Here is a 24279-nt window from a genome sequence, read left to right on the forward strand (position 1 = left end):
TTAGTGAGAGAGAAATATATATATATATATATATATATATACATATATATACAGTATATATATGTGTGTGTGTGTGTGTGTGTGTGTGGGAACAGTAGGATTGAAAAATCTTATGACATGAGTGCTAAAATCTGCATTCATACTTGGTCTCTTATGCAAAGAATGTGAACGTAAAAACTTCATTATGCACAAAAATCCAGTCTTTCCTGAGGTGTGTTGCTTTAAAAACAACCTTCATCCCATTTCGTCTCAGATCCCAGAACTCAGAGCAGACTCCTCTTCATTGATAGGGGTGATGTTATTTAGAGGTTGTTCCTGAGAGCCTTTCCAGATCCATTTGGCTGCAGCTACTGGCCTTAGTTAAGTTCTATTTAGTTGTGAACAGACCATTGTTGATTTTGTAGGGTGTATTCTATTTGGTTACATATAATCTATATTTTCCGTCCTTGGTGTTTGATATACCCAGAATCTTCCGAAGCTTAGGCTCAATTTAAAGTGGCTGAGAAGTGTTGTTGCAGTTTAAAACAATTTTTGCATAATTTCAAGTGTGAAAATATTTTTCTTGTTTACGATTAAATACATCAAGTCAACCTTTGAATACATGTTTTTTAATTCAGCCAACACAATTCTTAATACAAACTGATAGAATGATCACACAAGACAGATGTCCAGCATGACATTTATTATTTTTAAAAGTGAGTTTTTTTCATTATTATTTTTACAAAGCACGTAAAGTAACAATGATCAGTCTCAGCCAGCTAAGGCTATCATGTGAAATGATACAACAAATCTAAATGCAAAAACAAAAATACTGAATACTGAACATCAGGTGGATTTGCAGACATATTGCGAAGATCCCATGTAAGTTATGTTTTTAATTCATCTGGCTGACACGCTGTCTCTGTTTTAGGTAGCAGTGGCTCACCTCTGCCCTCAGATTCATTCTCCAATTCAGGATAAATTAGTGTTTGTGTTTTCCAGCTGCAAAGCCACAAACTCCCTGAGATCTTACTCAAATGCATCCTCTTCCTCCCTGCAGACTGTACACCATGCTGCTCATCACTCACTGCTGAGCAGCTAAAGGACACAAACACCAATACTGCTGAGCAGCTACAAGCTTTGCTTCTTTTCCCTGGACCCAAGCAGTTCTCAGATTGAATGAAGCAAAAATTCAGGTTGACAGCATTTACTCAGAGCTAAATGGGCAGTAACAAGCATCTTTTTTTTTGAGGGCAAGATTCCTACAGTTAAACTGATGCATGCACGTCACAGTGAAGCAGAACAAAATACAGTGTTGGTTGGAGAAGAAATTAGTGGATGTGGAAGTTCTGGCTGCCTAACTTCAGACTCAAGTTTACAAGACAATAACACTTCACACTCATGTATACCATTTGAATTTAAGATTTACTTTCATGCACCAGTGGGGCCAGGGTCTTTTCTGTTCAGCATATTTGATAAAATTCTGATAAAAATATGTTTGCTTTATTTTTCTGGATTTTTTAGGGGTAAATTCCTGAGGTATGAAGTGCTGCAGTTTGCTTTAACCATAATTAACAGTTAAAAGTTCAATAATTATAGACCAGTGACAGAACTAGATCCATGGGGTGGGCAGAGGGAGGGCATGACTTTATCAGGGGGGGGTCATAGGATTATAAAGAAAATGATTGTGTTCCTCCTCCGTTAGTTTTCCTACTAGTGGTGCTGTGTTTTGACAACCAAGGCCAATAGCTACAGCATATGACTAACCCCAACCCTGAAAACAAGTTCATCCAAAAAGAGCATTCAGTACCAACTAATTATGTCCAAACTGTGAGTTGTCATTTTATTATTATTTTTTTAATCAGTTTGATGAGATGTAGTCTGAGCTCTGTTGGCTGTGTGTGCTATTGTGAGCTCTTACGTACTATATACTCACTTATACAGAAATAGCATGCTTTTAAAGAGTATTAAGAGGAAACTATGTGTTTTTTTCCAACAGTGTGGTGTGTGGTAGTCTGACTTCTATTTCCTGTGTGTGCTGATGTGAGCTCTCAGATAATATACTGGGTGCTCTTTTATATGGCAATAATGCACTTTTCAAGATTAAGAATAATTCACCTCCAAATGTTACATTTGCACAACAACTACAAGATGTATCAGAGAAATGTAAGCATTTCAGAATGAAGCTGTAATTTTAGTATTATTCTATATGTAGTGTGTGGTTGTCTGAGCTTAGTTGGATGTGTGTGGTAGTGTGAGCTCTCACAAAAGGAACCGTGTGCTATTTTATGTGGCAATAACAGGCTGCTAAAGATTATCAAGAGTAATTAATGTCAAAATTTTACATTTATACAATTGATAAAACCTAACCAACCAATCTAATAAAGGGACACCTCAGAGAGAGAGAGGGGAAGGGAGCCATGAACATCACTGGAGATCCTTGACTGAAGGTAAAGCTCCTGCACTGTATTTCTGTGGTATTTTAACCAAAACATGTTACAAACTGTGTGTTAGCTTGAAAAAACATGGCATGTCTGCTTTAACACCTCGTAAGTATTGTTTTAGAGCTTAATTACAAACTTAAAGCGCTGAGGCAAGAGCGAACAAGCGCCAATGTGTTATAATTTAACTACCATACCTGAGCTTAGAAAAAAAATGTAAAAACTATATAAACTTGTAAAACAAAAAAAAAAAAACAGACGGCCTTGCATTGTTTTTACTATCAAGCAAGGTTGGTTAACAAACAGCACCAAGTTTGTAAGATAACAAGTTTCCCTTCCTGTTAAGTTTAGGGTTAAATAAAATGTTGGTATTTCAGATAAAACTTGAACAGCACCTGAAGTAGAAGTGATACGTCTGGGTTCACTTACAGTGGCGTACTCTGAAAGTGTGGCCTGGTAACAAATGGCCAATGGGACGACAGAAGCCGTGTCCCCGTGCAGAACACATTGTTAAGAGGTCACTTGAGAAAAATCTGACTTTTATATACACAAATCATAGGCTATAACAGAAACCCTAAATACACAAAAAATACAGTAAAAATATTGTATATAAAGGATAAAAACATATAAACTTAAATTATTTCATACAAGATAATTGTCTCTGTAAACAAAACTGACTTCTCAATGAAAAAAAAGACAGTGGTGCCCAGTCAAATTCATTCATACTGAGTCACTTAATTTAAGACTCCCCCAATACAAGAGCAAAAAAAAAAAAAAAGTGAAATTTTCAAAGATTTGAAATGATGCTCAAGTTGTCCTCTTGTCCACGTTTCAAATAAAGGTTTTGCTCCCGGGTTTCTGAGTCCTCTGGGACAGTACAGCTTTCTCCCACCTCTAGCTGAAACACACGGGTCCGACTGTAAAGCCAAACTGATGCGTGATGTTTCCTCCTCCCATCAGTGCTATGTCTCTCAGGGGAAGCAGCTGGAGGTCCTCAAATTCAAACACAGACTCCCGAGGACCAGAAGTGGTCTCCTCTCCAGGCTGACGTGCAGAAAACAGATCATAAAATATTATTTTACTTTTAATGGAATTGTGGACAAAGATATAAAACAGAAAGTATTTCTAATGCCTTCGCTTTTTCTCTTACATACCACACAATCTTTGACTGCTCCGAGGTAACTTTGCTTCCTCGTATCAGTGAGGAATTTGACATCTCTGTCGTTTTGGCCCTGTCTATGTCCTGGATGGCAGGAGTAAGTCACCTTCTGTTCAGCTGTGACACTGTGCAACCTCAGGAAGCGCATTTGCACCACGTTGACACCTGGATAGTAAAACTAAAACAGACAATTATAATAATATTAACAGATGAATTAATGTACAACTGGAAATACAGAATGAATGAATGAATGAATGAATGGATGAATGGAAATACAGAAGAGGGAAGAAGAAGAAAAAAAGATTAACATGTCACAAAAATGGAATATCTGAAAAGCTGATCAATACATAATTAATGTGCAGCAGTTTTGAGACTTGATGCTTGTGTTATATGTAACTCACTGCATTCTTTTGTCTGTTTCTTCCATGTAAAGGACATTGGGTTGCCTCATGTATGACATGCTGTATAAATAAATGTGCCTTTCTTTGCCCTGATTTAATGTAATAATTCTTGTTTTTTTCTCTGAAGTATACATTACAGATCACTTGGGAGGACTGAAGATTAGACTGGAATTTTAAATACAACTCTTTTGCCTCTTGTACGGATTAATTGAATGAAAATATTTTGCTGCAGGCAGAATTACAAGTTAAAGGGTACTTGGAAGTATTTTTTTCCAAAACCATTTTATTGTGGCTCATTCTTCATCTCCCCCACTATATGTGCTCTATGCTTTCAGATTGTTTACTTTTTTTACTTTACGACTCTCTAAATCGCGTAAACACCAGTTAATGCAGATTAGAATGAAATGCAGATTGGTATCTGATTAATTTATGAAAGCTAACAGCCAAAATGAGCTTTGTGTAACTGACGTAGGGGGGACTGGGGTCAGTTGTAACACTTGCAATTGCTCCAGTCCGGGAGAATCTAATTCATTCTGCATATGTTCAGTTTAGTCTGTAGTCTGCATGTGAAAAAGTATTGGCTTGGGGCAAACACAACAAAATTCATGAGGGAAAATATCATTTTGAGATAAGAAAGTATTTTTTTGCCCAAATTTTTGTGATTTGAAAAGCTTGCTTTGTAGTTGAACTTGTCAAACATATATCATGTTGATTATGTGCCTGTTTAGGTTATTTTTGGTAACGTTTTAGTTGTTAGCTGTATGGCAAGCTAGCTCATCAATAATGCACTTGGGGGCAGCTGTAACACACTGACATGGGGTAGGTTGTCACAGTTTAGAAAATGTTAAAAGTGACCATGACTAAATTTAAATGACTATATGAGTAAAACATTTTGTTTTAGTGCACATTCACACCAGGATAGTCAGGGGGGATTTGATTCGATTGGGTGGGGAAATCAGTAAATCTTCACATCTTTGGTTTGACTTTTACTCAAGTGGAATAAACTGCTTTGACAATGTCTAAATCCAGCATCCATCTTCATCCTGCCTGTACTGTGAGCTCTCTCCAGCCAGCAAAAGACAGTCTTATCTTGACTCTTGCATTTTTTTGCTGAATCAGTCATGATGAAGGTTAAAAAATGACCTGCTGGGCAATGATGGCTCCAGAAATGTGCATGATCGATGTCACTGTGCAATCAAACGAGTTTGGAAAGCAGCGTTTTAAGGCAGTAAAGTTACTTAATGCGTCTTTAACTCCCATGCTCTGACAGACCACAGTCATTGTCATGGTCCTCATTTTATGTTACATTTCACCCCAAGGCATGTTCAACTCCCCCAACTGAGGCCTTAGACCTAAAGCTAAACATGGGTCGCTGTTCTTGGAGATATTTCCTCACCTGAAATCCCTGATCGAGTCTGCTAAGCCACTGAAAAGATCCTTCCTCCGAAGCTCCTTCCATCCAAGATTTCATGGGAAGCTGTTGGCAGAGGAAAGAAATCATGAGTTTACAAAGTGAGTAGGAGTCGGCTCTAATAAGATACAATAGTGAAGGTCGGCTGTTCAGACAGCAGTTAATAAATCCTTTGGCATTTGGCAAAAGTATGAATCAGAAGTGGGTATTTTAGTTAGATACACACTTACATGAGTGAGTCAACTACCAACTACCCTGAAAACACAATCCCCAGACTGAAGCATGATGGGAGCAGCATCATGTCATGGAGATGTTTGTCATCAAATTTGAATTCGCAAACAAACACTTTGTATGTCCCTAAGGGACAGTTGGTGGGCTGGGAAATTAAATGAAAAATACTTCATCAGTCCTGGAAGGGAATTATAATATTAGTCTTCCAGGAATGACTCAACATGATAAACACCTGAAGCGTACAGCTACGATATAACTTGAGTGTTTTTATAGGAAACTAGAACATAGAAGAATGGCTTTACCATGAGTCCTCAGAACAAAGATCACTGATGCTGGTTTCTGATGATACAGTGTGTTCCACTTAGATATATGAAGTTAAAACGGTCTGTTCTGTTTATATGATGTACACTTTGACATAATCACGTCGTCATTGCAGAGATGTCCTACTTGTACTCAGGATGATAAACAGCTAGGTTGGCGTGTACCAGATAGAAAAGCCATGTGTAGATAGCAGATGACATCATCAGTGATAACTGTGTGTATGCTAAGACCTTCAATTCTCTCTGCTATAACAGATAATGACAGACAAGGTTCTTTGTGTCTGTGAACTGCCTTCTGTCATTAACGCACCTTGATCGATCAGTTTTATAATAGAACCTATTTAGACAATTGTTTGACTAAAGACTCATTTATATTGTAGGAGCTGGAGTAGCTTTGTTTTGAACAATGAGCAAACATCCCACTAACCTCGATTTGCTACTTGTACTTTGCTAGCAGACTAGCAATAAATAAATAAATAAAAATAGCTAGCTTTGTGTTGTTGTGTTAGCTAAACTGCAGCTGCTTCAGTCAGACTCCAGACTCAAGATCAGGTTACCACTTTAAAACTGTCAATCATTGCAAAAACATTTGAAGGACTAGTTATCAGATCCAGGCTGAGGTGCAACAATGCTTTCCTGCAGTCCTCCTTGAGGGATTTCCTTCTACCTGAGAGTCTTGAGGATGAAGGCAGGTCTGTTTCGATGAGGAAGAGAAGCTGCAGTAGGCCAGCAGAGCGTCGGCTGAGCTGCCCTGGTTTGGGTCGATGTAATACATTCCTGCAGCGGTAAAAGTAGGCAAAACCATGAGATCAGCAGGTACCAGCAGGTTTTTAAATAAGAGTCTATTCATGTGATGCAATATGCTGCTGCTAACATAAAATAAAATATTTTTATTGAATGGTGTTACTGTTGACAGATTTTGTAAATGTTAACATATTTTTAATAGATTTTAATGTTATTATAATAACATCTACATAAATGCAATAAGTAATGGGTATTTATTCTCATACAGTTATTTGCTAATGATATTAAAATAAAGCAAAGCATTATCATGACTGAAATGGAAAAGCAACACAGAAAGTAATATAATGAAATTAAATTTCATGATTTAAATGTGGACCTGAATCATTTGACAAAAACACATCAAAACATCTGAGAGTCAAAATAGAAATGACTGAAATTAGTTACAGACCCGAGCTAGTACATGTAGCACAGATGATTAAAATAATACTTTGAAAATACGTGTTTATTCTTATTTAAATCAACAAAGTTCTTTTTAATTGTTTACTCTGCATGTTTTTCTTTAGAGAATAAAATAAGTCAAATAAATTAGCCAGAGAAGCAAAGTTGTATTAAATTGCTGCTCGTTGACATGGAGAACACAGTCATTGTGTTTGAATATGCAAGAGATGCTGCAGGTATATCTAATCTAAAGGTCTATAGCAAGAAATAGAGCCAGGACTTTGCATATTTAGGTGTCTTAATAAATAAATTGAATTTGACAGTTTCTGACCGCTGCGGTACTCAGGATGGCAGAGCCAGAGCTCCAGACAGGTGGTGGCAGGATGCTCCTTGCTACCATCAGGAGGGTCCAACAGCAGCCGAAGATCCTGCTGCAGGGAGTCCAGCAGCGTCTGGATCAGGGAGTAGTTGGGCTTATCAGAGACGTACAGCAGCTCCTGGACATGGGGACAGATTTTAAAAGGCATGAATTTAATCATTTAATATTTAATCATGTTTGTTCATTTCTGTAGAAATCTTCCAATTTCATTCATTTTTTTCCCAAGTTCTGTTTTTTTTATTTTGATCATATGTTAATTCAAAATAATAAAATGGTTTGAACATTACAATGAAGACACATTATAGATGAAAACTTGCCTTGAGTTGAGACAAGGTCATGTTTAGAGAGGGTCCAGGAGGTCCAGGAGCACCAGGTGGACCCTAAAATACAACAATGCAACATGACTTAAACATTAAACAAAATACAGGTTTCAAATCTAAAAGTAAACAACCTCACGGCTCTGAATATAAGATAATTTAATTAATCTGGTCTGTTGGACTCTAAAACATGTCAAAATGTGTGCATTATAACTCACATTTGTTTATTTTCTTATTAATATTTATATGAAAATGTTTTTGCAGATGTGTCTGCGTGTAACCATTTGAATGTATATAAATTTGACCTTTTTTGCATAATAATAATAATAATAATAATAATAATAATATTAATCTGTAATTTCATTGCAGTTTTGTTGCAATAACAATAAAGTTCTATTCTTTTCTATTTACTTGAGCAAACGGTTTCTTTTTGTTTGCTCTTGTAAACTCACCGGCAGCCCCCTCCTCCCAGGCACTCCAGGCAGACCTTGGTAGCCTTTCAAACCCTGAAGGAAAAACGGAACGTGATCAGCACAGCATGAGACTCTTCACTGTTCTGTACAGAAACATCACCTCTTTAAATGTCAATGTCTGGAAATAAATATTACTGAAGGATCTTAATGTATTACAACAACGTGAGGAGTGGACCATGTCAACAGTTTGTCAGTAATGTGTAAAATCCTTCAGATTATGTTGAGATTAAGCGTGTTTGATGTGCAGGGAGTTGAGGATTTCGTACCTGTAATCCAAACCAACCCTGTAACAGAGGAGAAAACAGAGGAAGAAGAAGACATCTGAATTCTCTGATGAAACATTTAAGGAAAAAGTTCTTACACATCAGGGTGAAATTAATCCTCAGTTCTTGAATTAAAAGCAGCGGCTTGTTTGGTGGCTTTCTTCACTTCTACTTTACTTGTGGAGAGTTTTAAAGCTTATAAGTTGCTGAAGCTTAAGAACCAAAACCAAAACAAGAAATCCTGTTGCTGTTTATATAAGCATTTCTATAAATGCAAAAAATTAAAGAAATAAAAAAGTGGGGTGGTGGGGGGGTAAAGGAAAAATTTGCCTGTAGATAATAATTAAATTGTATATTTGTATTTCTTCTAAATGTAGCTAACACTATGAAAAATAATTTAAAAAAATTACATAAAGAAATGATAAAAATTCCAGACAAAAGCGCAGAAAAAAGAGCAAAAATGCCATTTTAAAATTAACTTTATAAATCCATGCAGACAACACTTAAATGAGGTGGGGTGTGTTTAAACAAATGATTTAGATTAAACAAGTCTGCTGTACTTTAAAGTTTACCGAATATGACAGTAAATGACACGCTGAAATCTCAGAGGAGACTTACGGGCAGTCCCGGCATCCCTAGTGAACCCCTCGGTCCTGATGAACCAATGTTACCCTAAAACAGAAAACAGAAGGAGGCACACTGTGAAACACCAAGAAAAATACACACATAAAAAAGTTTAAGCACATAAAGATAATCCTGTGATTGCTTTCATACATGATCAATGTGAAAATCTCCAAACCAGTCGGCCAGAAAGTCAACCGGAAAGCTTTTTCCTCAGTTGTTCCCCCTTACAGCCCTGACAACCCTCTGAATGTTGTTTAGAAAACAATCCTTTAGAGTCGGTGGTGGGACGGGGTGTGGTTTGTTGTTTAAATAGTTTTTTTGCTTGTGCATTTTGTGCTAGACAAATAAAGATTGATTGATTGACCGACAGAACTTGCATCAACTGCCACAACTAGCACCGATAGCACTGTGGCTGTGGTCAAGTTTGTCATTTTAGTTGTCAGTTTTTCATCAAAAAAGTTGAGAAATGTACGTTTAGATCAGTGATATTATAGCAGAACAAAAGGCATAGCTGGCGGGCTGCCATGTTCCAGTAATTTATGATGAGCCTAAACTGTCATTAACAGTCCTACATTTCACAGTTTATGTCAGATGGTGGTAGTTCTTTATTTAGTGGGATTTAACACAAACTTTAACTGTGAAACACAATAATTTCCATGTTTCTAAAAAGAGCTCAGTCATTTCAGGTGTTTAAAAAGGCAGCTGAACTTCATTTTGCTTTGAAAAGGTTTCCTCTGCTCGGATTTTAATCAACACCTGAGAGCTCAGAAGAAACAGGCTGTTCCTATGGGTGTTTGGTTTCATCCATTCTCTGAATCTTAAGGTTGTTGCCAGTTGATTTTTTTTCTATAACACAATGTTCATATAAGTTTTGGGGTCCAAAGATGAGAATCTTTAGGAACCCCTGCCACTGATAGGTCAGACCTGGAACCTTGACATCCCTCACCAGTATTTAATAACTGAGGAAACTTTTTGGATGAGAGATGAAATGTCTTTGACAGCTAGAAGAAGTTGTCTTTTCTTCTTTGAAAGATTCGGTATGGATACACACACCTAAGAGCAATATTTCTGAAGGGATTTAATAGCTGGATTGTGGGCTGCAGCTGATGAGATTTTGTTATTTCTCAACCTCAATAATCTCTTCACAAATATGTTTGACACATCATGTGTTTCTAAGAGTGGGGAAGAAATAAAAACATTTAAAAATTGATGCAAAGAGGACCTGCTGTGGGATAAGAGCCTAAATGTGCAGGCACTAAGAAAACGTTATTCTCAGGAGCCTGAACACAGACATCCTCCAGTGGTGTGCTACATGTGTGAAAAGGCTTCAGACTCTGGACTCTACAGACTAATGCGTAATGACTGAGCAGCTTTCATTTTGTGTACCTGCTCTCCTTTTATGCCAGGTGGACCTGGTAACCCTACTGGACCACGAATGCCCTGAAAAACACAACAATATATTCACTTCATTCCCAGACTGGAAATTTTCTTTTTCTATATTTCTATATTTCTATATTTCCTAAGAAATCATCAATTTTTTATTTATTTGTTTTTCAGACATCATGATCTTCTTTTAACTAAAAATGAAATGAATAAAATAATAGCAGAACCTACTTTTATGCCCTCACGTCCGGATGATCCTGACAACCCCGTGTCTCCTTTCTCACCCTGAGGACACAAACATTGGAATTATACCTTCATCAAGCAGTCGTAGACCACTGTGAGGACACATTTAAGGAAAAATGGCTTAAAAAGGTCTAGTTCTGGTGATATTAACTCATCTGTTAATGTCCCACTAGGTTAATCTGCTGTTAGATTAGCCAAATATGTCAAAAGTCCCTAAACAATTCACAAAATCTTTTTATTGTCTGTATTTAACACCTGTTACACGTATTACTACGCTGCTGTACCGGCTGCTTGAGAACCGTTTTAATCTACAGTGAAACATAGGCCACAAAGTCTGATGTTAACATGACAAATGGAGAGAGCACGGAGACACGAAAACCAGGAAAGTCTTCATCCTGGTTCAACACGCATAACTGGGTTTAATATAATTGTTAAGATGTGATCAAAGATTTCTGGGGTGAAAAACACAGGGATCCAAGTTCTTATTGTGAGCCAATGCTGAAAACCAACGAGGGCCTGAAACACGTTAAATTCTCACGTCAATCTTTCATCTGAACAGCTGATCAATGTCCGATGTGAACCCTGTGCTGCTGTGTGTGTGTGTGTCTGACTGCGAAGGTGACTGCAGCAGTTCACTGTCTGTTGGACCAAATAAGATTCAGTCTCAAAATGTTATAGAAAAGTTGGTATTTAGAACATGACATGACACATTCAGCTGCCACCAGATTTATAGAAAACAATGCTTGTGTCAAAGCGACTTCAATACGAGTTTTTAATTTTTCTTATGATACTCATAATTCCAGTGTAGACCTTTGTCACAGTTTTATTCAATTCAAAATCATTAGCACTTCATTATTATTACTTTTATAATAATAATTATTTTTTCTTTCTTTGTTTATTAGTTAATGCTCCTTTTCTCATCCCATAATATAGTTGCTGTCTGTAGCACCAAACACAGAATTCTCTCAAGTACCTTTTAATTCCTGAGTGATGATCCTGACTATCTGGGTTACTTCATGTTCATATTGAGAAGAAAGTTCTAGTTACTCGTACTCTTGACGATAACTGAAGTTTTCTAAAATTTTAAATGGTACACTTGTTTATGCAAGAACAACCAAAAGGATTTGTGCTTTAATAAATAGTCTTTTCAGTTTGATGGGTTTGGATTGAAATGCAAAGCAATTATTTTATTTCCTTACCTGTTTCCCCTTTTCACCTTGATCCCCCGGCTCTCCACGTAAGCCAGGGAGTCCCTTGGTGGAAAAACAGACAGAAACACAAAATAAACAAATCAGTGAGGTCTTGATTCATCACTAAAATGCACCTTATTACTGTTCAGAATGATTTTTTTCTATAATTAACTGAAGTGGAAGAAGAAATTTCAGAGCTAGTGGGTGGATATGGTCGGATATGAAACTGTTAACAGATTTACTTACGATGAATCCTGGCCACCCAGGAAGGCCTGGCGGTCCAGTGTCTCCAGCTTCACCCTTAATGACAAAACAGACACTGTTGGATCATGTGTTATACACTAAACACTGTGGCTGCGTTTCTGGATGTCCCACCTTTGGTCCCCCGACTCCCCTGGTCCCTCTGGCTCCGGCCTTCCCCCGTTTTCCCTGTGGATCAGTTTCACATTTGTCAATGCACCAAAACAAAAGAAAAAAGGAACTAAGGTGGAGCTCCTCATGTTTTATCTGAATTTATCTATACTTCCTACTTTTTTTTACATTTATAAAAAAGTTTTTAAGATTTATCAAAAGTTTTTTTCTTACAAAACTGTAAATACAACATTAGAATTACAAACAGAAAAAAACATCTTAATATTAATTTAATTTATAACACTTTGACCTGCTAAAGGTCCTTAAAGCTGAAGCAAAGCAGTCCTACCCTTCGCCCAGCATGACCAGGCTTCCCTGGTGGTCCAACGTCACCATCGTCTCCCTGTTACATTAACATGCGAAGTGATCAAAGACAAAGAAAGCAAAGATCATTCAGGACTGATTCTTTTTGGGGTATTTAGCTTCCTTAAGATTGCTTTTTTGTAAAATACAGTACATACATAAATAAAGGAAAGAAGGTTATTTAAATTAGACGGCTCCACTACCGCTGATGAATAACTTTTATAAAGATAAAATTCTTCCCAAAATGCAAAGTTTTCCAAGGGTCAAACTGGAACATTAAAAAAAGAGAAAGTTTTACAAATTAGCTTAACATGAAAACAGGAAACAGTCAGAACAAGACGACTTCTGCCACTGCAGCTGATTCATGTGTGATATACATCTTCTAATCCACTCACAGTGTACATTTCTCCTTTCCCTCCCCCATTTGTCCTTAATATTTTTAATTAAGTAATAATATTACATTTTCAGGCAATAAAAAAAGTGTGCAGATTATTTTAAAATTGTACAAAAAGTCACTTTCACATGAAAGATTTTACCTTCTCTCCTCTCATGCCCTCTTTCCCTCCAGGTCCTGGTTTTCCATTTGCTCCCTAAAAAGAAAATTTCTATTAATTTTTGCTGAGTTTGTTTTCAGACAATTACATACTATACTTCTATGACTGCTTTTTCTATTTTACAACCAGAAACAACCAGATAAACATATAAAAAGGTCTTGTGAAAGTTTCCCCTCCTTAACATTATTTTCTAATCCAGAAGAAAAGTAGAAATATGTGGCGTTTACAAGACTACATCCACACAACAAGCTTACCACTTTGAGGGTCAAAAAACAAACAAGTCAACAAACAAAATCTTCAGAAAATCAGAATGTGCATAAATATTTACAACCTCCTACAGGGTAAAACCAGGTTTTGTTTATCGTGACAGAGGTAAACTTAGTGTTTCTCTATGTAACATGAACATTTTAAAAACCTCACCCTCCCTCCAGCTGCCAAGCTGCAGTGAACTTGTTATCTGATGTAGATTCACTAGTTTCAGTCTTTTATTTTTCTCAGAGCTTGTGAGAAAATATTGCTGCAGTAAAACGGATTTGTGCTTTTGAGGCTGTAAAAGTAACACTGGACTTTATTCTTTACCTGTTGATCCTCAACTGGCGACAGATCGTGGCAGCGGAAACTTACAGCGGCACTTCCTGCAGCTGCCACAACCTGCCGTGAGTCGCCACAGTTTGCCAGAGATGTTGACTCGGGCCAGCACAACAGCACTAAAAGCTCAGATTGATACGGTTCAGAACCACCTTGTTCTTCCATCACTGCGTTGTGTAGCTGAGGAGATTATGGAGGGGTAAAGGGTTCCTCTTTAAAGACCACTCTGTGGCGTAGGTGTTTTGTAAATCTACATCTTTCCTTCTTGCTAGTGGCCACTTAGCTGCTGTCTGTCATTTAATCATTTGTGCCTGTGTATTTATAACCCACCCAATCTCCGCCCCTGAGCCCCCCCCCAGACCTTGCACCCCAACCCTTGCAGTTTCTGGCATTTTTCAAAATTAGGCAGTGGGTGGAGTCACACAAAAAGTGGAGCGTGTAGTTATACTTTAAGAAAAATGAGGTCCAGCAGGAATATTTCTGCTGGTGTGTATCAATCTTTAAACCATCCATCTATTCATCCAACCATCCACCTGGAGCTGAAGCCTTTCCCAGCAGCTGTTAGTGGAGAGGTGGGGTACACTCTGGACATGTCACCAGTTCAATCTTTACACCCTACGACAGATTTTTAAATGGGTTGAGGTCTGGGATTTGAGGACATATATAGGCGTCACATTAAGCCCCTCTAGTCTAGATTTACATGTAACTCGCGGTCCTTGTCACACTAAGAGATGAATTAAACAGTTTTTCCTAAAACTTGCATGTATAATTAATCACCATAACAAATCTGTACAACTTCACAGGATCTGCTGATGATAAACATCCCCAAAGCAGGCTGTGGGCATGCTGCCAGCACCACAGAGAGGACGCTCATGGGTTTAGTTTTAATTTAGAATACAATATTCCAAATATAGTTTCCTTTTCTCTCTCTTTGCAGGTTTGTTATGATGCTGTATTCTTGTCAATTACTATTAATAGATTTAATAGTGCTCCAATGGATATTCAAAGAAACGACTTGGTTCTCTTTATGCTGGCTACTCTGTGGTGCCCCTTGCTTTTATAGCACTGTGGGAAAAAGGTGGTTTTCTAGGGTGAATTTAAAAATCACCAATTAACACGTATGGTTGTTGGATTGTGGGGATGCACGGCGAGAACAAGCAAGACATACTCTACAGAAAAGGCATGAAGGGCCGAGCTTTTGAACCATAAAGCTTGCTGTGAGGTGACGGTGCTAACCACACCACCATGCAGCCTCTCTCTTCACAGTACACGCTACACTGAACAAAAATATAAACGCCAACAATTTTTACTCCATTTTTCATGAACTGAACTTCATGATCCAGGACTTTTTTCTATGAACACAAACAGGTTATTTCTCTCAAATATTGTTCACACATCTGTCTAAATCTGTGTTAGTGAACACTTCTCCTTCCACATCACAGGTGTGGCATATCAAGATACTGATTAGACAGCATGCAAATTGTACAGCTGTTCCTTAGGCTGCTCACAATAAAGGCCACTCTAAAATGTACAGCTGTAATAAACTGGCGTGGGGTCCGGGGGTGTCAGAAAACCAGTCATTATCTGGTGTGACCATTTGCCTCATGCAATGAAACACATCTGTTAGCATATGATGAGAGATGAGAGATGAGATGAGATGATTTATTTGTCATTATACACAGTGCAGAACACAGGTACAACGAAATTGTTTCCAGTACAACCCGTCCAAGACTAGACAGCAACAACATGTAGACACAACAGGAACAGGCATACTGAGGCAGCAGCCACTGGGGCGGCGAGCCTATGTATTAGAGTAGATATAGAAGGAAAAGATAACATTGGGGGAGTGAGATGTGGCTGGGGAGAAAAAAAGGCATCACCACACTGGGCCTAAGGATGTGGTTGTTGATTGTGGCCTGTTAAAATGTTCAATGGCTGTTCAAAGTTGCTGGACAACACTGGCAGAAATGTGAACATGGTGTCGCATACGTCGATCCAGGGCATCCCAAACATGCTCAGTGGGTGACATGTCCAGTGAGTATTCTGGCCATGCAAGCACTGGGATCTTTTCAGCTTCCAGGAATTGCGTACAGATTGTTGCAACATGGAGCCGTGCATTATCACGGTGCAACACAAGGTGATGGTCGTGGATGAATAGCACAGCAACAGGCGTCAGGATCTAGTCACAGTATCTCTGTGCATTCAAACGCAATCAATAGAATGCCCCCGTGTTTGTTGTCTGCAACATAGCCTGCCCATACCATAATTTCACTTTGGTTATGCAATTGTTGCAGCAGCTGTCCGAGGGGCTGGGCTCAGATGCTCTTGGAGGTGAAGATGTGGGGCGGCGTGGTTACATGTGGTCTGCGGTTGTGAGGCAAGTTAGATGTATACTGTCAAATTCTCTATTATCTAAGACGCCTTTGAAGACGGCTCATGGTAGAGAAATGAACATTAAATTCACAGGCAACAGCTCTGGCAAACATTGCTACAGTCACCATGCCAACTGCACACTCCCTCAAAACTTGAGTCATCTGTGGCATTGTGCCGTGTGATAAAACTGCACGTTTTAGAGTGGCCTTTTATTGTGAGCAGCCTAAGGCACACCTGTGCAATATTAATGCTGTTTAATCAGTAACTTCATATGCCACACCCACACCTGTGAGGTGGGTGGATTTTCTCGGCACTATGACAGATTTAAATATTGTAAACAATATTTGAGAGAAATAGGCCTTTTGCATCCATAGAAAAGTCTTAGACCTTTAAGCTCAGCCCATGAAAAATCAGAGCAAAAACAAAAGTGTTACCATCATATTTTTGTTCAGTGTATATAACCTTATAAACACAATCTAGACTACTCCAGAGATATTCTTTACTTTTCAAATGGTTGCAGTTTCTAACATGCATGGTAGTTTGTGACAAAGAAATGTGGGGATGGTGATGTGATACTGACCAGTTGCTGAAAAGAAATGTGTTGCTAACCATGAGTTTGATATGATTAAATACTAAAAATACTAAAATATGCACTGCCAGTCAAACGTTTGGACTAATTTTCTTATTAAATCTAATGGGAAAGTGTATGTAAACCTCTTATTTAAGTTTTGGGTGATGTTTGAGTTAGTAATACAGTGTTTTAAAACTACAGACAAACCACAAAACATGGAAAAAAATGTCATGGATCATTTAATTTTACAGATGAAATGATAAATGAAAGCAATGGCAGCACAAGACAGCAATTTAGCTACATATGGTGTGAATATATACGGCATGTCATCTATAGTTTATGGGTTTTCTTTTTACATTTCTTTCTTTTAATTTTACTTAATTTAGTAGAGATCCACCATCCAAAACAAAGCTATAGTAACACATGGCAATAGGAAACATGTCAAGTGGCGTGTAGCCTCTGTAAGGCACTGCATTCAAAACAGTAGCTGTTGGAAAAATGTCATTATATTATGTTTTGTGTTTTCCTGCTGTAATCATACGGCCACTTACAGGAGCCCCTATATGACCTCCAGGACCCTGGGGTCCCATCTCTCCAGCAGCCCCCTGGAAATGAGATGTAATAAGCAGGTAAGTCAGACCTGAAAATAAAGTGTAAATCAAATCTGAAGCTTTGTTTTTGGATATAAAAACAGATTTTTTTTTTATGCTACTCAATAGTGAGCAAGCTCTCACCTCAAGCCCTGGCAGACCTGAAGGACCTTGGATTCCTAGAAGACCGTCTTCACCCTGTATACATAATCAGAAATACTGAGGTATATTTGAGATGAATGCATTAAAAATATATACACGTAACACAAATATACTACTAACCTGTTCCCCTTGTGGGCCTAGAGCTCCTGGTTCTCCGTTCTGTCCAAGTTCACCCGGTTTTCCTTTGGCTCCTTGATCACCTTGAGGTCCGACTTGTCCTACTGGACCCTGCCACGCAGGCATAACAAAATTTTGATTTAAATATCTTGAAAAGGGTTCATATATGTTCTTGAAATGTGAATTTATTGACAGTAGAGCCATAAAAAGGAAAACACTACATTTTTGTAATTTAATCTTCTACGAGATGACACTTACAGGTGGTCCCAGCTTTCCGGTGTCTCCTCTGAGTCCATGTGATCCACTTAATCCCTGTTAACAAGGATGGAAAAAGCAGAAATCAAGGCTTTCCTGAAATAGAGCAGTGTTGCACATATGAAGTGGAATCAAACGTTTACCGGAAAACCTTCTGACCCTGGTGGTCCAGGGCTTCCTGCAGGCCCAGACTCCCCCTAAAAAGATGGATGAAAATATTTCATTATCTCACTCTGGACATTGCAGCTAGCCAAAGCAGGCAGTAATTAACTTTAGAGAATGGGAATTGCTTTCCTGTTTATTTACAGAACCCACTTGGAGAATCTCTAAAAACTGCAGACCATGTTTTATGGTGTGAAGAGTTGCTTTGCCAAACAAAAGTAGCTCAAGGATGGAAATTTGGTGAACTAGTGGCAGGTTCATGGCCACCTAACGCTCACTGATGCACAAAGGAAGCAAAACCTGACCTCTGAGGAGTGATCACAAAAAGAAACTGGTAAAAACTAATTTTCTTTTACATAATTTGGAAGGCAGGCCAAGTGAGCATTGTTTAGTTGGTGAAAAGACAGAAGGAATGACAGTTGGTGGAGGCAGAATGACACTGAGCAACTTTGCTGAGTTATATCAGAAAATAACACCACTGCACTGTTAATTTAGGCACAGCAGCGACTCCACTTCCTGACGATCCTCAAGAGGAACGATCGCAGGAAGAAGCTGCTATAGTGTTCTATCGCTGCACCATAGAAAATGTGCTGCATCTCTACATATGTTGCTAGCTACTCGTCTGCAGGCAGGAGGTGAGGTACAGCGGACCATTTCCTCCGCCTAGAGAGTCATCGGATGCCCTCTCCCCACCCTAACAAACATTTACAGATTTTGATTCATGTTACATTTATTTATTTTGTAGACTGCGCTGCCAACAGACTTTCATTTTAGAGCATGAATACTTGTGAATACTTTTTATCTTTCCTTTATGTTGTATAACTTATAAGTACCACGTTGGACCCTTTGTATTATACTGATATACATATGTATATATATATATATATATATATATATATATATATATATATATATATATATAGAGAGAGAGAGAGAGAGAGAGAGAGAGAGAGAGAGAGAGAGAGAGAGAGAGAGAGAGAGAGAGTGTATGAGACAATTTCAGAGGACAGATAAAAAAAAGAAAAAATCGATGTCCAAGATTTAGGAATCGATCTTGGATTTATTAAATTTGAATCGATTCAAAATGATAAAACAATTTTTTTAAACCCAGTCCTACCTGCAGCTACCAGGCTATGAGAGGCAGGGTACACCTTGGACAGGTCACCAGTCCATCACAGCAGGGAAAACTAACATTTTGCAAGGAGTGTATCAGCTGATTTGTGTGGCACCTGTCCAACTTGGTGTCACTAAGTTTGACTTTTGTTTTGGTCTTATTGATGTAGTGACAATGTAAGTCATGCAAACCTCAAACCGCATTCAAAACAGTTACATTGGCTGCAGACCTTGCATGGTCTGCAACTATACCAATTATATTAAAAAAAAGTTCATTGCCAGCTGCTAGTCTAAATTTATTTCACTTACCTTCTGTCCCTGAGGTCCATCAAGTCCTGGAGGTCCCCGAGGACCTGTGTTTCCCTATAACAAACACCACAGATGAAGCTACACATTAATGTCAGAGGAATCGGTCAATGTCAGATACGGTTCAGAAAAAACTAATTCTGAGATTTGCTGATGTTTAAAATCCTGTTAACAAACTCACCTGGAACCCAATGACACCTGCTGGACCCACCTCACCCATCAGTCCTGGTTCACCCTATTATAGAACACAAGGAAGTTTTCCACTGACATGTTAATGTTCTTACTTCTTAGTGGGGTTAGATTATTGTTGATAAGCTTTATCTTTCCGAGGCATGAACATCAAGAAGAAAAACATGAAATATAATTAATTATATATAAACAAATGTTGATATTTGGAAACCTAAAGCTTTTCAGCGATACAGTCTATCAAAAACTGATGAAAACCTGTGCTTACCATTAGTCCAACGTGGCCTTTCCTGCCCATTGGGCCCCTGTTACCATTTTCTCCAATGGCTCCCCAGGGGCCCTCTTGACCAGATAAACCAGGAGGTCCAAACACACCCTGTCCAGAACAGAACCAGTCTTTTCAGAAACTTCAAACATGGAGATCCTCATTTAGAGCTGGATATTCATCTACATTTTCAGACAATACTGCGTTGGTCAAGTTCACCTTCTCCCCTTTGGGTCCAGGATCACCAGTTTCACCTGGAAGCCCAACATCTCCCTGCAGAAGACATGGAAACAAAAGCTGAATGGCTTTTTCATCATTTTTCAGAAAATAAAGAATAGTACCAAACCAACCAAATCAGGTCTTGTACACCCAACACAAATGCAAGGAAAATGTGCATGAAATACACAAAAAAAGGCTGGAAACAAGATGGCAGAGACCCTGGACCCTACATAATCTAGCTAAGGGCTGGGATTTACTCGTTTCGGACGTGTCCGCATACGTATCATGGCTGCCACATGTTTATCTGAGAGTTATTTAATTTATCTGTGTTCACTCTGAATACACTGTATGTGTGATGCCATAAAGTCAGAAGGGTGGAGGTAATGATGTGTTCAAGTCCTTAAATGCGGAGACTGGTACTCTAGGCTGGACTTAATGCAATTTCCCTCAGTCCTAGGTTTATTTTCTATGTGTGGCCCCTGGAACTCTGAGCTGGACTTGAACTCTTGATTTGATTTGTATAAATCACATTCTGTAGAGCTGCGTAGGACTGGTGACCTGTCCAGGGTGTACCCTGCCTCTCACCTGCTAAATGCTGGGTTAGGCTCCAGCTTCCCTGCGACCCTTAGTGGACGAAGCGGTATAGATAATGGATGGATAGATGGACATTCTGCAGAGGAAACTGTGATGAATGTGCTTACCTGTTCACCGACTGGTCCAGGTGGCCCCTGTGCACCTTCACTGCCCCCAAGCCCTCTCTTCCCTGAGGGCCCTTGAGGACCAGGTTTTCCACAAGGACCCACATCTCCCTGTTAATCAATATAGGATAACAAACCAGATACATTTAGTGACTTCAGGATTTTTGGATGCTAAAACATCCAAAAAAAATCATGTTGTAGACTATTTGTGCAGTAATGAGCAAAGCTATCATGGTTGGATCCTGGACAAAACAAACTCTTGAGCCATTCTCTTAAGAATATGGAGGTTAAAATATAGATGCCGTTGTTGCACTGTGTTTCTATTTTTGTCAGATGAAAAAAAGGGGAAATTAAGAACTTTTTAAAAGAGGTTCGATAGAAACAACTGTCAGCAATCTTAAAACGAGGCTGTTTGCATTTTGCAGTTTTTATTAGAGGGGAAAAGATGTCAAAGCTCATTCTGGTGCAGCAATAATAAGACTTATTCTAGTCTACATTCAGAGAGACGAAGTTCTGTTTTTACTTTGGAAATGAAAATAAATAGCTTGGGTCTTTAAAGTCTAGTTTAAGGAGTATTGAGAAGAATATTTGTATTGGAAAATCAATAATACACAAAACCTTGAGTGATGGTGTAATTACAAACCTGATCTGCTTTCCTTCCAGGTGGACCTTCAATTCCAGTTTGACCAGGGAGACCCTGACAAAAAAAACAACTTAGGGTGAAACACTTGCAGCAGCTGTAATATGTCAATCAGCATAAATTAACATTCAGGTGACAGTTTTAATGGTCAAAACCCAAACTGTTCTTATATTAAGTTGGTTTTAGATTGCTTTTTTGTTTTTGTTTTTATTAATCTCATGTGTTCCTCCTATTAAGAGGAGTTAATCAGGGAATTTAATCAATTTAAATTATAACAAACCAAAACAGCTACAGTCACTTAAATAAATAATAAATATACATTTTTCCTTCTATTCATATGGGGACATATATATATATATGTGTATATATATATATAAGTATATATATATATATATATATACACATTTATCTTGCATTTCTACATTTACAAAAATAGACTTGTGCATATGTTTGGGACGTTTCTGACACGCACTGTGGCCATTGTGCACAAAACCACTGACTAAAATAGCCGAGGCGTAGCCATGACATGGTGCACACGCACCCAGTGGAAATTAGCCCTAATTTCTTAATTCCTTCTTTATTTTCAAATCAGAGGTTGAACGTTGGTTTGAAGTCTTCTCTTTGAGCAACTTTCTTAGCAACATCCACTAAAAACAAAGAGAAATGAGCAGTTGGGCTTTACAGAGTCGAAGAGTCAAGAAGAAGTTTCAGTGTGATCTTTGATTAGTGTTTTAACTTGAAAGTTACTGACTTCAGTTTTTGTGTCTGCTGAGTGGTATTTTAAAACCAGTTTAATATGTGATTTGCAATGAGCTGATAAGTTGTGCTTAAAGAAGAATCAGTATCAACTATCTGGGACCAAATTCCAGATGAGGGCTAATGTGAGCTCTGTTGCTAGTCACTTTATGCTCTCTCATATGGTAATACACGTGCATGCTAGCTGAAAGCTGTAGGATAGATCAATAAAGACTCAGTCCCACTGAAGAGAGGGCTTCCCCCCAACTAGAGCCAGTAGCTAGGAAAAGTGCTGTAAATTCATGGATTTGAAGGGAACTCTTGTACTGCAGCTATCCTGTATTTGGACTAAAGCAAATTGTAGACATTTGACCAAGGCTCCAAGAAATTGTGTCAATTTGAAGGCAATGTAAGTGTCTGAGAGTATATAAACCCCTAGTGTGTGTCTTTCAGTTTTTAGCTCAAATGTGACACACATTCATTTTTCCACAGACTCATAGCCATAAATTTTGAGCCTGTCTCAGAACCTGTAGCCTTAAATCAAATATACTGCTGCAGCAAACACCCCTTTCCTTTCAATGCTGTGCATTTTTGCCAGTTTCATGGATATAAAGAAGAAGCCAGACACATGCTGGAGTAACAGCTGGGGAAATTACTTTCACAACTTTAATAAAAACTCACTGCAGCTTGATTTAAGACACTACCTGAAAACGTGGTTTCTGTATTTTACAGTTAGTGTTCTGATTCTTGTGTAATACTAAAATGGTCCTTTGATATTGAATATAAAGAAAAAACATAATTTCTTTTTTTTTTTTTATAAACAGTGTACTGTTATTTCACTTAACACTGAAGGCAACTATAGATTTGTTAGATAGGTAAATACATGTGCACTTTTTTTTAAAATCAGATTTATTGGGAATAAAAATTTATGTAATAATTTTATAGCCATGTAAAGAAAAATATGCCAACCTGTGGTCCATTCTGTCCTGGTGGACCTGAATCACCTGGAGGTCCAGATGAACCCTGCAGGTGTAATCATGAGTTCAGTATCTAATCATAAATGTAGGTACACTGACAGATGTTCATAATACAACCTTCATATCACATGAATATTTTATACAGTATAATTTACCTTTTGGCCTTTGCCTCCTGCTGCTCCTATCAATCCATCCGCACCCTGAGGACCCTGTTCAGATCCAGCAAACACACTTGTGAGTTTTTCATAGCTCCTATTAGAGATGTACTTACGTGCTTTTTTAGGTTTTCCTTTCCAATTTTGATATCTGAAAACTGGATATCAGCCAATACCAATATTTTCCAATACCAAATCATTTTACTTGAACATTATTGTAATTATTGTCGTTACTGCAGGCTGTAGTAAACCACACATCACTTTTAACAAGAGAGCAACTGATAAAAATATTAATTCTATTTAAATGTTTTCCAAAATAATTTATAAGAAAAAAGTCAGTTGAAGACAATACATGTCAATGCTTCATAATGTTAATAAAAATAAAGGTAGTTATAATTTAGCAGTAAGATTTTTTATATATAAGGGCCAAGAGAACGTGTTGAAAAGGAAACAGGATATTTGTGAATAATCTGGGAACACTAGATAGTCTGACAGCGTTGCAGACAGACTGTGGTCTTCATGTGAGCTGCATTGTCACGCAGGACTTTTAGCTAGCAGACTTTTCCAGAATTATCCTTGACAGATAGAGTGACTGGCCAGAACGATGAATTGCAGCAACTTTCTGTGGGCTAATCTCTTCAGTTTTCACCTTGTCTGCTGAAAGTTCACTTCTCCACCGGAACCCTTCAGCCAATGTCTGCTGCACCATTTTCTCTTCCCTTTATAGCCAAACAGTGTTATATCCTGGAAACCTTGGCTGTACACACATTAAAAGTTATCGTCCTGCTTTTTTTATGTTTCCAGACTAAAATATATCCAAATTAATGGCATGCTAAAATAGCAAAGGCAGCTCATTCCCTTTCAGCCCTGGACCTACCGTCCAAACTAAGAAACATGGAATAC

At 38.2% G+C, this 24279-nt stretch overlaps 1 protein-coding gene across 2 annotated transcripts in view; it reads right to left on the reverse strand.

Annotated features, from left to right (window-relative positions):
• Nucleotides 1–667: 667 nt before the first annotated feature.
• The window catches only part of si:ch211-196i2.1 (collagen alpha-1(I) chain), a 115859-nt gene continuing 92247 nt past the window's right edge, over nt 668–24279 (reverse strand). For both annotated transcript variants that reach the window (XM_041970730.1, XM_041970731.1), the window contains 29 exons: nt 23377–23430; nt 23214–23267; nt 21513–21566; nt 20873–20980; nt 20172–20225; nt 19956–20063; nt 19683–19736; nt 19505–19558; nt 18064–18117; nt 17924–17977; nt 17669–17776; nt 17531–17584; nt 17348–17401; nt 13247–13300; nt 12697–12750; nt 12372–12425; nt 12243–12296; nt 12006–12059; nt 10795–10848; nt 10567–10620; nt 9175–9228; nt 8560–8577; nt 8273–8326; nt 7821–7883; nt 7456–7621; nt 6610–6719; nt 5377–5457; nt 3575–3757; nt 668–3464 (listed from right to left, as the gene is read on the reverse strand). In XM_041970730.1, coding sequence (XP_041826664.1) covers nt 3315–3464; nt 3575–3757; nt 5377–5457; nt 6610–6719; nt 7456–7621; nt 7821–7883; nt 8273–8326; nt 8560–8577; nt 9175–9228; nt 10567–10620; nt 10795–10848; nt 12006–12059; nt 12243–12296; nt 12372–12425; nt 12697–12750; nt 13247–13300; nt 17348–17401; nt 17531–17584; nt 17669–17776; nt 17924–17977; nt 18064–18117; nt 19505–19558; nt 19683–19736; nt 19956–20063; nt 20172–20225; nt 20873–20980; nt 21513–21566; nt 23214–23267; nt 23377–23430 — 2121 coding nt within the window. In that variant the 3' untranslated portion in view covers nt 668–3314. The remainder of the gene's footprint in view (nt 3465–3574; nt 3758–5376; nt 5458–6609; nt 6720–7455; nt 7622–7820; nt 7884–8272; nt 8327–8559; nt 8578–9174; nt 9229–10566; nt 10621–10794; nt 10849–12005; nt 12060–12242; nt 12297–12371; nt 12426–12696; nt 12751–13246; nt 13301–17347; nt 17402–17530; nt 17585–17668; nt 17777–17923; nt 17978–18063; nt 18118–19504; nt 19559–19682; nt 19737–19955; nt 20064–20171; nt 20226–20872; nt 20981–21512; nt 21567–23213; nt 23268–23376; nt 23431–24279) is intronic.

Source organism: Melanotaenia boesemani, chromosome 19 (genome assembly GCF_017639745.1).
Source record: "Melanotaenia boesemani isolate fMelBoe1 chromosome 19, fMelBoe1.pri, whole genome shotgun sequence".
In the NCBI taxonomy this organism is placed as follows: domain Eukaryota; kingdom Metazoa; phylum Chordata; class Actinopteri; order Atheriniformes; family Melanotaeniidae; genus Melanotaenia; species Melanotaenia boesemani.